Source organism: Haliaeetus leucocephalus, unplaced genomic scaffold (genome assembly GCF_000737465.1).
Source record: "Haliaeetus leucocephalus isolate CR32 unplaced genomic scaffold, Haliaeetus_leucocephalus-4.0 Scaffold555, whole genome shotgun sequence".
In the NCBI taxonomy this organism is placed as follows: domain Eukaryota; kingdom Metazoa; phylum Chordata; class Aves; order Accipitriformes; family Accipitridae; genus Haliaeetus; species Haliaeetus leucocephalus.
This window is the reverse complement of record NW_010972991.1, coordinates 16,088,844-16,103,158: the sequence shown is the minus strand read 5'-3', so window position 1 is coordinate 16,103,158 and position 14,315 is coordinate 16,088,844. Positions and strand designations below refer to the sequence as shown.

Below are 14,315 nucleotides of genomic sequence, written 5' to 3'. Positions count from 1 at the left end.
CAGATTTCTGTCTGTACATTAGATTCTGGTACTTCTGTGAACTACTGGATTATAACTGCTACACTAGCATAGGTAGCTACTGAGGAGCTCGATTCTTTTCAAAATGTGTTTCCCACTCCAGTAGTGCCATTCCTTAAATCTTCTGTGCTAGACTTGCAAAAAGGCTTCATACCATTTAAAACCTATAGTTCTACAGTTATTTCTACAAGGTTTCAAGACTTGCTCTGACATTACTGTACTGTACATTTACTCCAAGTACTACATAGTATAACTTCTTCCACAACTCCCTATTGGCATTATTAATTTGCTATAACCACCTCAGCATGACCTGACATGCTGAACATGCTTGTCTCATATTAACTCTTCGGCTTGGAGCATTTTAAGCTCCCAGTCCCATTTATCTACATATATATTACAGATTTACACTTGGGCTCAGAGGGAGACCACCACCATTTTTTGGACTTGAAATCATGACTTCAGTAGTTATTTTCTGGGCCTTGCGTCTTATTTTAAAAACTTAAAGCACTTAATATGAGGCCATCCATGGAAGTGATATGACCACTTGGTGAATGGGAAGGTTTGAGTCAGATTAGTGTTTTCCTAATTCAGAGCTGTTGCAGGAGTCATGGGGATCTTGGCCTTCCCTGTGCAACTCCAAATACAATATTTGAGGGCAGGCTGCCACAAACCTACATAAACACAGAAAAAGTCCTGCATATATTTAACCAATCTCCTATGTTTACCTATTAGGCTTTTCACAGATTTTTCATGAGCAAAGTCAGTAGAAGGGGCGGGGGGGGTGGGGTGGATAAGTGTGGTGTGGTGTGTGTCTTTCCTACTGTATCTAAAAAAGCTAAAGAAACTTCCACTCATAGTAAACCTGAACTATGAATCATTAGGACATAGCTATAAATGATAAAAGTTAAAATGGTAGGAAAGGAGTAAATGTTTAGCTTCAATAAATAATTTTCTTATCTCAGTTTCACAACATAAAAATGAAAAGAAGTCTCCAAGCTCACAGTCGTAGATGCTGAGTTGATTCTAACTTGTGTACCACAGCTGATGACAGTATTTCTGCACTCAGAATTTGACATGAGCAGCTCCCCTTGATCCCAGGAGTGGGAAGGAGTACAAGCCATTTCCTCAACTGATTTTGAGTCTGAACACTGCAGCTTCAATGGACTACATCTGGACACTTCTGCTGACTGTGCAATTTCTTGCATTTCATTTGGACTGTGACTAGGCAGACTGAAGGGTACAATAATATTAAGATACTGCTTTAATCCAAATAGCAAGGAAGTTCTGCATTAAGGCTCTTTTAGCTCAATTGGCAACAAGGAAATTCTGCATTAAGGTTCTTCTAGCTCGACTGGCTTCTGCCTATAGGCATAAAAGTGGAGCAATGCGGTAATAAATCAGATCTTTCCATTTGTTATGTTTTCCTACATGCAGTAAAAACAGTAAACAGAAAGTGTTCTGCTGTTTAGTCTTTCTGACATCTCTGAGCTGCTGGGAAATAGCTGTGTATTTGGTGACTTCTTCATCAGATGCCCAAACTGGCTGGCAAGAGCTATTTTCACATAAATTACTTTATAACAAAGAAGAACATGCAATTGCAATTCATTTTACCACCTATCAGAACTCAAAAAGAGTTATAATCTTGAGAAACACCGACTAACATTTACAGGATTAAAAAACTGGTCTCTGTGTGCTTATTCTAGCAAAAGTTTTGGAAGCACTTAAGATAAGGTCATATGGGGCAAAGATACTCACTGACCAGCTATGATCTCAAAGAAGCAGAACTGCAAGGCACTGTTTACTGAATCAGGCATAGCATTGCATCAGTTAGGCTATCTACAGTCTGGACCTGAGATATCCTGCTTGAGCCAGCCAAAAAGTTGGCATTTTTAGTTGCACTCCTGTGCTCAGAATCAGCTTGAGAGTCTGTATACCCACAGCTATGGACATGCCCAAAAGCAGACCTAACCCATGACTGATGGTAGGAGGTTTGAAAGTCTAAGCAAGCTGCTCATAATCTGACCAAGTACATATTTTTTGTATGCATTTTTTTAAAAGGGAGAAACCTTTTTAAAAAAATGACTTTTTAGTAAGATTCTGCTCTCCAGTTCTGATCTGCATTTGAAAGTCTTATTTCCTTAGCTGTAACAGCACAGTTAAATGAGCAAAGGGACATGGTCTCTAGCCTTTAGCACACTTAGAATGAAAGCAATTTTAAGTGGGAGCCAGTATAAATCATATACCCCTAAATTGCATTTTATTAGCCTTGCTTCCTCATAGGTGTTACTGGCTGAAGGAATGTGTGACAGGGCCACATTAGTTTTCCCCAGTAAGTTCACGAGTTGGTCCTAACAAGGAGAGGGAGCTGCACTGCCTGACACCAGCACTCTACAGCCTTGTCATCTGATTGTAGGGAAGACTTTACACAATAGCAGAAAGAGGATCCTCTTTGTCTTCCCACTCAAGGGAATGAGACTGTCACGCACACAGAGATTTCAGACTGCCCTTCTGTGGAAGCAGACAGTTCCTCTACCTATTCTAGCAAGATTCAGGATCATGTTTTGCGCACGGACAGCCTACTGAGATGAGCAAGAACAGTTCTCACAGAGGGGTACTGTCTTTGACCCCCTCAAGTGGAGAAATGGTGAACCATTGCTTTTGGCAAACAGGCTGGTGGGGCTTAAAAAAAGAACAGGATGGGGGCGTGAATCAACCTGTCTGTCTCCAACACAGTCACAATGTGGAAATCTTGGATTTCCTGTTGAATATTCAGCAGCACTGTAGCTGTTACTGATGTACATGAAAAAGATGCTGCTACAATCTGGAGGTTTTCTTCAGTGAGTATTGTTGCTGGAGATCAAAGCAGACATAGATGGTGGACTTTGGCACGTAAGGGAGAAGGAAAGACAGTCACTCGTGATTGCCCTGAAGTTTGCTTATTGTAGTATAAGAACTAGTACCCCCTTACAGTGTGTATGACTGATTTTAGCCTTTAAGGTCTGAGCCATAACTCACTGAAGACAACAGAATTATGCCTACTATCTTCAGCAAACTGTATCAGGCCTTTGGTCTCTAGCTCTAATATTATTTTTCACCTGTATAGCTAAATGAGGGACAAAGAAGAATTGGGCTCTGACTTCCGTTTTTGAGTAGGAAAATCACCATCCCACAGAATCTGAGAAGGAATGCTTCAATCCTGGTATCGCACTGTCACCCAGAAAATAGATTACGCTCACTGAGGATCAGTCTCTCCCCTTCTGAGGTCAGTGATGTAATAGGAAGGGATATCAGTCTTCCTCTGACATGGGCAGGGATGAATATGCACCCACACACTGTACTTCATACTTGGAAAGGAATACGAAAAACTTCCAAATTGTAAATATCAGGAAGCTAGCATGAAGAGATGGAAAAATAATCTTGAAAAGATGAATAAACTGCATTAGAGTTTCAAATAATTTCAAATGCTTGAGAGCCTTCCAGTATTTGAGAGGTTACACAGCTTTCACATCAGAGTGGTTTTAACCTGTCCAAGTTGAGTATCTTTCAGCAAAATATTTGGGCATTACTATGTCATTCATACAATACTTTGCAAATTTATTTTTTTGTCTGGAACTCCTTGTTTTGTATTACCACTTTTAATTGGAGAATGGAAAAATAACTTTTACTGAAACTAATGACAGTGAATTTCTAATCGCCAGAATTTATACAGATTAGTCTCATTAAAAACTATAATTGTTGTAACTATCTATGTGGTACACTAGCTATCTTTTGAAATTTCTTAATCAATCCTAGATTTCTGTTTCCTAAACAGTATACTTCCATGCAAATAGAAATTAATTATAGAGAGATGTTATACGTTGCTGTGCACAAAGGCAAGCATTGATGATTCTGACTACTTCAATGCAGGAAGCTATAAAATCCAATTTGCACCACAATAAGCCTAAGTTGTACCAATTTCTTCTTTTTACACATCAAAGAAGCATACATATATCAAGTCAGTTATCAAACTGGCACTGCAGACTATTCTTACAACACATGCCTAACAATATTTTACAGTATTTACTATCAGCATAGAATTTTTTACTTGAATAGTGTGTTATAAAACACCACCTCCTATCTTAGCTCTTTTCTGTTCACTGACAGTGTTTCATCTTTAATTTGGGTATTTTAACTGTTGTTATGGCTTCTTGTAGTTAACGTTGACACCACACCTGTGAATGTACAAATAACCGTACGCTGATGCATATAATCCACATTACCAGCAGCACTGTCATCTAGTGGAGGAATCTAATATAGCACAATACCAAAAGATGTACTAGTAAAAAATATTTTGGTAGATTCTTTTATAAACTCGAATTACTGATAAGTCTTCCTAGAAGTCATAATCAATACATATTGCACATAAACATATCCATCTATGTTAGCACAATGATATCACGCTGGTTTTGATTGCACTTCTGTCAAGCACTCATACGCTGCATTTTGATATTAATAATCTACACCCCCTGTGTAAGCATCATCTAAAGTCAAGAAATAAGGAAACTGAGGTCTATATGCAATTCATGTTAGGTCAGATGAACACAAGCTGACCTGTAAAAAGATAACGAGGACAGATATTCCATAGTTTTAGGCCCTCCAAATCATGGGCTTCGTTCCTGCTCCTTCCACCCATATAATGCCTCCTCACAGCACTGTGGTTCCACAGGCTGCTCTGGATGAACTTACAGATGAGGAGGTAAAACATCCTGAATCCCTACAGCCTTCAGGCTGCTTCTAGCCTGCCCAATAGATGGTCAAAAGGGTCAGGCTGCCTTGACTGATGAGAACTATTTATGAACTCTGCAGTCCATGACCTCAGAAACCTTTCCCTGGAGGGAATTGAGGCTTTCAGACAGTGTCATCATCACCATGATTTCTAAGTGCCCAGTGAATAGGAGTCCTGGCCATGTCATGGCACCGTTTGTAAAGACAAGGTGTGGTCTCTGTTGTAGAATTTCTCATTGTAAATAGCTGGTAAAGGCTTGCAGACTCTAACTCAAGGGAAGGGAATAGCAGAGTATACATTGTCTTGGACTGGTCAGATCATTTTTCATGGAATAATGCTGTCCTGGCCATCACTTTGATCTTGGAGCTACAGTACAAAGGAGAAAAAAGTTTGCGGAGAAGGGAAAGTCTCAATCCTAGCTGCTGTTCTTCCATGCTGCTTAGCTCCCCTTGGGCCCCACAACACACACACACAGTTTAGACATCCGACTCCAAGAAATTCACCCATGTTCTGAGGGTTATGGCACCCACGACAAGTAGGACACTGATGCAAAGTTTGGTTTTCCATGGCCCTTTCTCCAATGCCATTGCCCAAGCATAAAAGAATTAGGACTTTTACCTTCTCTTCGTGCATTACTTATCACCCTTGCTGCAGATTTACTCATTACATGGACTACAAAAAGGGGGCAGTTTACAGCATTTGCTATGGTAATTGCTCTTTGCGTAGCTTCAGCTTCCACTTCTTCAGGACGACAAAGCTCATGTCCCTCAGGACCAGTTATTCCCATTGCCAGCATCTTCTTTGCACCCTGAACACCACACAAAAACATGTAAGAGTCAGCTGAAGTGCAACCATGGTGTTGTGAACATGCTGCCAGCCAGATGGATCCTAAACCAGCCACTGCAGCTATTTTGAGGAAAAAAACCAAGGCAGTTATGTTTTTTTCAAGAGAAGTTATTGTTGTGTTATCTGAAATCCAATATATTTCTCAATAAACACAGGTCTTAGAATACCTAAGTGACTTCAGAGAACACACTCCACTGGCTTGCAGGGATAAATCACCGCTTTTGAAAACCCTATCCCTCTCTCAATATGTACTCTTAAATGATTGCAGCCAGTAACTGAGATGACAGTACTAACCCCTCATGGGGAAAAAAAAAAAAAAGATCCTTACTAATCACAAAGATACACATCCAGAGCCTCTGAATGAGGCTCTAAGGTTTTAAGAGGCATAAGATTTTGTCCCTGCTATATTCCAGGAACTTATGCTTTGCTGATGTGAGATTACTTAGCAATAAATTCATTTCCATTATGGGACCTGGGGCAGAGTCAAAGCACTATTGACTAGAATAGCTGAAGAAACTCAAAGACATCAGTGTAGTTACACTCACAGTGCCTCCACACAGTACTAAGGTGGCAGTAGCAAGTGTGAAGTGAGGCTAACTATGCATAGAGGGACACTGAGACTTTTGTGCCCAGCCAGTGAAGCTTTCTTGGTACTTCTGGATTCGCTCCTGTTAGATGAGCTGACTATGTTTGGAGAGACCTAGGGTTAGGCATCACAATACTTGGCCAAGTATTCCCCCTTTGACTTGGTCCACGGTCAGGCTCTGACTGTTGCTTTCTTTGTCAGTCAAGTATACATACTATATTGCAAGTATATATTATACTACAAGTATAACTCTCACAGAACCAGGATCATTTGCCTCCTGTCTACCCTGAACCCAGGACTCCAGGTTACAATTTCTTAGCCCACCACAAGCATCCTCTAGGACCTTGGACAAGATGTTTGTCCTCAGTTACCTGGAAGTAAAATAGGGTAGAAAAGCCTTTCCCTATGATACAATGATGGTACTAATACATCTATTGAAGTGCTTAGTTAACAGGATCATTTATATTCCTGACTTTGATGGACAAAATGCCAAATGCCTACCTGTGCAATTAGCTCCCCATTCTCTGCATGGACTTGAGCAACTGCTCCAAGTTCCTTACAGCAGGAAAAGGCTGCATATAACTCCTCATCATTGACCATGTATAGGTCTTTATAGGCCATAAACATCTTGAAGGAGTTGACGCCTTTGTTTTGAACAAGACTTTTCATTTCTTCCTTCACCTGAAAGACAGTCAGCAATTTTCAAAAACCAGCAATATTATATTTTGTATAAAGAAATTGTAAGTATGAAAGGCGGGCCTTTACTCACCCATCAAACATATTCCGTCCAAACAGCCCAAGTGACATATTTGAAGACTGACTTACACTATTCTTCTTGTATCAAATTGATTCTCAAAGTACATAAACAAGTACAACTGCAGTGAAGATACTGGAGGCACAAGCTAATTTCAGGAAGGGAATGCTTTTTACAACAGACAGTGAAGCAGATTTTTATTCCAAATAAACCTCCGGATGTTGAAAACACCCAGTCTGATACTACAGTCAATGTATCCAACTTACACAGTATGGAGATCCGTGCAAAACTGATTTTCAAAACTGGATCATAATAGACTTCAGCTTCTGGCAAATTACTGAGTGACAGAAAACACCTTATCTCCTAGAGTTTTGTCCTGAATCTGAACAACACACAGCCTTTTGAAATATTTTGTCATCAAACAAAATGGCTCTAAAACTCTAGGTGCAAGCTTGTTTTTTTTTCTTGTATGACCTCTTTGATAGGGTTCCCTGCTTCTGCTAGCATCTGTGAAGCCCAGCAAAACATTATGTCCCAAAGAAAGAAAGATGCAGAATTTAGCCCAAAGGTTTCTTGTACAGCCAGTTAGCTAGAACTATCCATTACCTAATTTTTGCTCTCCCTTCCCAGTAAAATGATGGTGACAGTAATTGACATGTGTCTTTGATGCTATTACAGTTTCCATGGGATGAATTCCTTTCGAAGAGTAAAACATTATTTTTCATCTTCTCTCTAATAATCTGGTTGGATCTGTCCAAGAAGGGTGAGAGATTGGTATAAAACTCAGGGAAATTTTCTGGACTTATCCAGAAGAGGGATGGGACCATATCTTGAGTGGGAATTATCAAACAAATAAATACCTTACATAAGGCCCTGCTCTAGCACAAATATAGAGGCATGTAATTTATTTTCCTCTTCACTAATTACTATGACTAAGGGCAGGCATTGTAAAGAATGTATGTTTTTAATGAATACTTTAAATCTTGAGGAGATGATAGTTAATTAGAATGGCACGAAATATCAGACTTCTTTACCCAGGTCTTTTACAGCTACAAAACATCAGACCTTTCTATTTCTTTCAATCTTGGCCTTTAAAAACAGTTAACTTCTTAACATAAACCAGAACATTTCACTGATTTACACCTCCCTAGTTTTATTGGATTTTTCAGTACAATTCCACTGTTCTCCACTAAGGCTGTTTCAAATGCACATTCCTCAAACTTCACTGGAGAATTTATTTTATGTCTTTGCTTTGAGCTAGAAGTTGCAGTCAGTCTATTTAGTGCTTAGTGCACAGAATACCGAAGACAGGGTGTTTGCAGAGTGAAGGCTTTGGTTTATATATTTTAAAAGTTAAAAATTAGAGGAAGTACTCATATTTAAAAATGGAATTTACTTAATTTATCTATGTACTGATGCATGTTCTCTGAGGATCCAAAGTGGTCTTGTAAAACATGGGTCAGGTTCAGATAGATGTCAAGCACCTGAAAAGTTAATTTATTCAGTAAAGCTGTCAGGCTATCAGCAAACATTCACACAACAAAGACGATTCTCCCATATGTAATTTCCAAAAAAGGTTTTTTTAGATAATCTCACATTCAAGTAATTATTGGCTCCAGTCCTGCTTTACTTTAAGGAGATATTACTGCAGTCACCCAGGAATAGAACTCTTCCTTTACAAATAAAGTTAAGTACCATATTTTTCATGTATACCCTTATTAAAAAAAACCCAGAACCCCACCAAGACTCAAAAGAAGCATAGATTATCAAGTGTTCAAGTAACAAAAGGCAAAATTTATACAAACACCTCTTGCCCCCTCTGGCCTCCCTGGTCTTGGTCTTGTACAACTGCTTCCTTTTCCTTTAACTTTGTGCAGTATTATCCAAAGAGATAGGCTATCTGCAGACTTTCTTTATTTCTTCAAATACATGTATATTTAGAAGGGTGTGAACTATTTCAAATGTAGTTTTTACACACAAAAATACTATTACACTGCAAGCAAGCTATATTTAGCATGTAAGGACCAATTCAAAGCCAGTGTGGTACCAGTTCATGGAATTGAAAATCAGCTGTTGTGTCTACCTTGTTGCTCCACCACGTAACTGCCACGTGCAATGCATAATCACAGCAGACTTTAGGGTCTGCCCAGCTTTTCCACATATCAAAGGCTTCAGTAAGAGAACAGCCTTTCTGAGGGATGGCAAAGTCGATGATCATAGTGGTTCCTCCTGCTATAGCAGCCTGAAAGGAAGAAGGTTAATATTTAGCAATCAGAAAGAATGCAAATTTCCTCCCACCATCTCTGATTCCCTGTGCAATAATTAATGTTGATGCACTGAAAAGCCAAAAGCCACTGAAGTTTCCCCGAGTAAAGTCTGAACTTGCAAATTGATTGTGGAGATTAATTTCACGTCCTTTGAGAAGGATGTTCTCAAACAGGTATTCAGGAGAATCACGGGGAAATTCTCAGACTGAAGGAGAAGTTTTCACACATGTACAAAATCTTATCAAAGATCTGGAGATGAGTCTGGAGCATTCATGCCTCAGTGAGTTTCCTTAAGTGGGTGGAATCACTGAGAAAGAAGAGCAACAGAAGACCATAGTCAGCTTGAGAAATGCTTCCTCGGACTCTACATAGTTGAAAAAACAAGTCTGTGTGACAGGAAAGTATTAAGGGGCAGATACATAATGAAAAAAAAAACCAGATTCAGTTTGAAAATCCAGTGTGAAAATCCCCAAACTCTTGTCTTACACCAAAAGGATTTTTAAAGTGTTTTAAAATTATTTGTATTACTGACAGAGTATCATTTAAGAAAACTGCATATGAGGTTTTTAAATAGAATGAGGTATTTACATCCTCCATATAAATATTTACAAGTATTTACAAATAAACAAAAAATCTTACTTTACGTATGTTATGAGGATCAAAAATTGCTTTTTAACCAATAATTTTCCCTCTCCTTTATGGACAATTGAATTATTACTTTTTTTTTCCTTTGAAGGATCTTTGTTGGTCATTCCCAGAAATGAGATCCTTGACTAACAGAAATCAATCCAATATAGAAATTCCTTTGCTGTAATTGTTGCAATCTTCCAAATTAGCCAGAGAAACCCTCTCTGTTGCTCTGAACAACATAGCTTTGCACAACAGGTACAATCAATTCAGATCAACATATACACAGTTCAAATTAATGCTACATTACTCTTCCTATTTCTAGATCAATCAGTTCCTTCCTTCCTTCTCTTCACTTAGCAATCAGATGCAAAATTGTAAATATGTTAGTATATTTTGCAAAAAAAAAGTTTGGAGAATGATGTAAACATTTGTGAATCTCTGATGAATTCAGGAAAATGTTTTCTCCAAGAAAAGTTGTTCAAACTGTCAATTTTTTTTTCAACAAGACAGATTGACTTCTTATTTGTTAAATTGGATTTAGAATTAAAGAATATTTATAGACTTCAAGAAAAAAAAAAAAGTCATGGGTTCCACAACTCCACTCAAAGTCTCTTTTTTCCCCTCTCTTTGTAAAGAAGGGTATTCTGTGCCTTTGTTATTCAACTGAATGGGTCAATCTCAGCTAATCAAAGTAGCATATTTTGCAATAGTTGCAACACAACTCCGTCTCCCTGATTCTCTTGCCAAAATATGCCAGATGATGACCTTCAGTAAATAGCTCTGAACACTTTCCACACTTTGACCTGTGTTAAGAAGGTCCACAATATCTAATGTTTTTGACATCTGATCACTAGGCTGAATCCAGAGTCTTCTTCTAGGTACCAAAGTGACTATCAGGACATTCTGTTTCATGTACATAGTTTCTGTTTTGCAGCTTCCCTGTCCAGTGCCTCAAAAAGTTATTCAAAAAACCTCGAAACTCAAAAAACTATTACGTTTTTTTGCAAGTTAGCACAAAATTTATCTCCCCTACTTTGGGATTTCACAGTGTAGGCACCTACACCTGAGTTAGTCTGCATCTTTGGTTCTCTTTAAAGTCAATGGAGGCACTTTAAGTCATTGCTGTTTCTTTTACATGTTTTCTCCTGTCAAACAAAATCATCTTCTGGCTTCAAGTCACATTTGTTTGATTTCTCTTGCAATGTCAAATTTCTAAATACTTTGTTGATAATTAGTTTACAAAAATGGTCTTCACAAAGAACTAAAGGATTGTTGCAGAAAATGACAAAGCTTTAATATATATATCTGTGTACTGTAAATCATGTAAACTAAGTATTCCAGAAATCAAATTCAGCACTTATTCAGCCAGGTGACATACTTTGTGATGTCTGTAGACAAGCAGAACAGACATTGTGGACTTGATTTTTTTCTCTCCATTTATTACAAAAAGCAGTGTGAAGACCAAAACCTGCTTGTGGAAGCCATTTCTGTAACTATATTTTTTATCAAAAAACTTTATCAAAACTTATCAAAATTGTCTATGGGTAAATGAAAAAGACTGCATTGTTAGGCCCATATAATAATAGATTCCCTCAATTCTAACTAGGTAGCTATGAAAGAGACTTAAGTTTGGGCAAAAAAATTCCCATGATCAAATTTATAATCCCTTTCCAGCTATTGGTTCTGGAGGTGGAAATTCAGTGCTGTAGCTTTGCTTTTACATCTTATCTTATGTTTGAGTTGGAGAGACATGTTATGTTTGACATAACAGCCATTTTGATATGGCAGGAAAGATCTGCTGTGATGGACAAAAATAATTGTTTGTCAAAGTTTTGCAGACTAATTACAGTCTATTATAATGAGCCACTATAACGTCTGTGCTCATTGAGAAGAGTAATTCTAGTGCTTAAAACTGCAGTGTAAAATATTTCCACTCAAGTAACAGCAGCAACACCAGCAAAACCATCTTGAGTTGGAATGAATATTGTTATTGAAAGAAATATGCCAGTAATTTAAGGATAGCATACAGGTCATTTGTAGTTCTCCCTTCAGTACTCTGGGCTCAACATTAAAAAAAAGTCAAATCCTTGTTAGAGTATGGAAATGTACAGTTATGCCACTCAGACAATCTAAGTCGCACTCTCACGACATGATGGGGGCAAGTAAGAAATGAAATCTGTTAAAAGAAAAGGGTCCATCTAAGCAAGAAGGCAAGTTTTAAAGGTTCTTAATAGTTGTGTGGTTACTGCACCACACTATTTGTTAAATGGAGTTGAATTTAACTTATTTCAACTATTTCAAGGGGGCAAATTAGTATTTTGCACATCAGAAAAAATGCACATCAGTGAAATCCATTTCTTTAGAAGGGATGCACTATTGCTTGCTTTTTAGCAAGCCCTAGTTCTGCTGTGAGAGAGACAGGATGTAACAGGCTCTCTGAGGATGCTGGCTAATACACAAGACAAGCAGGGCAATGTGATCCCTTCTGTGGGCAAAGGATTTCAGCCTGCACAGCAAAGCTCTTAGAAAAGTACCTTACAAATTTTAGGGAGCTCTGTACGAGTATTTTTACTGTATGGAGATGATGCATAATACTGTTAATACTAGTAATTGATACACTGCTAATGCAGGGAATGTACTGAGATCAGCTAAAAAGCTAAAAAAAAAACCCACTCCAAGTGGAAATGTAAAGGAGAAATGAGATACTTCTAGAAAGTGTATTGAACTGGACTTTCACTGAGAGACACAGTAAGGTCCAAAGTGAATGACAGAAGAAAAGCTTGCATTCCACCATGATAACAGAGGAGAAAGATCAGATTACCACATAAGAGCACTGGGGGGTTAAACTGTTGCTTTAGTTAACCTTTGCTCAGAAAAGTATGAAGCTTGTTGCATGTACCAATGGAAGCTGTTGCCTGCATGGCGACAGCCAGGGTAAACGACTGCGCTTAACACTTTGCCACCCACAGCCAGAAAAGTCTCTGAAGGAACCCAAATAACATACTGATTGAATGTGGACCTCTGAGTACCCCAGCTGCTTATTATGGTGTCCCAGCCAAGGAACAGCAACAATTGCCTGTGTTTGATTCACATTCTATTCTCTCTTTTGGAAGTAATACTGAATAACCAGCAGACATCCCTTTCTGCACATCCCAGATGCACGCACAGACACGCATATGTGCACCCACCTTGGTTCCTGTATAAAAGTCATCTTTTGACCTGCTACCCATAAAAGGGAACTGCATGTGTGTATGAGTATCGATGCCCCCAGGGATCACCAGCTTGTTGGTCGCATCCAGCACAACGAGTCCAGTCGGTGGCTCAGGGTTTAGGTTCGGTCCCACTTGCCGCACCACTCCATCTTCCACGTACACGTCAGCCACCACAGAGTGGTCATCGTTCACGACTTTTCCCCCCTTGATCAAAAGTCTCTGCGGAGCCAGGTTTTGGTGTGCCATGGGAGCCTAGAAGACGAGAGTGAGGCCTCCGCTCAGAAAGTTGCTCTGGCCTGAGAGTATTTCACCGCCCACCCTTCTCCCGGAGCAGCAGCTATCTCCAAATGGCCCTAAACACACACCAGACAGTGCTCTTTAAACAGACACCAGAGGAATTGCCCCCTCTGCCCTTGGCAGCTCCACCTACCGCCTGTGGTGGCTGGCCGGCGCGGAGCGATGGCTTTGGGCCCTTTCTGCTCCAGAGTCTGGCTGGAGAAAGTGGGGCCAGGCTTTCAGGATCTCACGGCAGTGGCTCCCGCCTGCCCCGCGCACCCTGGGGTTTGAAACATGCTGGGCTGTTTGGAAAACGTGGCCATTCGTCGTCGTCTTGTGAGGCCCAGATGGAAAACGTGGCCATTCGTCGTCATCTTGTGAGGCCCAGAGATGACCCAAGCTCCTTGCGACGGGGTTTGAGGACACCAAGGGTGACCTGAGCTCCTCGCAGCACTGCCCGGGGAGCCTGCGAGTCCTGCCTGGGCAGAGGGGCCGGGAGGGCGCAGGGCTGCGGTGGTCCAAGCGTGGCACCCATCTCGGCCGAGCCCCCGCAGGCCACTATGGCGGGGGTCCGCGCTGCTGCCAGGGGACTGAGCCACCGCCGGAGGACACCGGCCATCAAGGAGCTGCTCCCGCGCTGTTTCTCAGGAGATGATTTGGGACACCCAACCCTCAGGACCCCACAACCACCACCCTCCCCAGTGCCGCTACTTGGACGATACACCGGCCTGAGGGGGGGAAGCCCCCCGGGGACTTCGGGAGGCTGCCGAGGCCCCTCCTCACCCTGCCCGCAGGAGGCTCAACCGCCGGGGCCGCGTGGCCGCTGTCGAAGGACCAAGTGAAAATCATCTTACGGTAGCTGCTGCCTTGCTTACGGTAGCTGCTGCCTTGCGCCATCTGCACCGCCGCCCCCCTCCCCCCCCCCGCCCCGCACTGTTGCCCGCAGAACCGCCGGCCGCCC

The 14,315-nt window shown here is 40.6% G+C and overlaps 1 protein-coding gene across 2 annotated transcripts in view; it reads right to left on the bottom strand.

Moving 5' to 3' along the window:
* DPYS (dihydropyrimidinase) overlaps positions 1 to 14,203 on the bottom strand; it is a 32,986-nt gene extending 18,783 nt beyond the window's left edge. The window contains exons 1-5 of one of the 2 annotated variants that reach the window (XM_010577005.1): positions 14,138 to 14,203; positions 13,055 to 13,297; positions 9,053 to 9,211; positions 6,717 to 6,896; positions 5,402 to 5,591 (exon numbers count right to left, since the gene is read on the bottom strand). In XM_010577005.1, coding sequence (XP_010575307.1) covers positions 5,402 to 5,591; positions 6,717 to 6,896; positions 9,053 to 9,211; positions 13,055 to 13,297; positions 14,138 to 14,203 — 838 coding nt within the window. Of the gene's footprint in view, positions 1 to 5,401; positions 5,592 to 6,716; positions 6,897 to 9,052; positions 9,212 to 13,054; positions 13,451 to 14,137 lie in introns of those variants that run through there. The other variant, XM_010577006.1, reaches the window with a different exon arrangement.
* Positions 14,204 to 14,315: the final 112 nt, after the last annotated feature.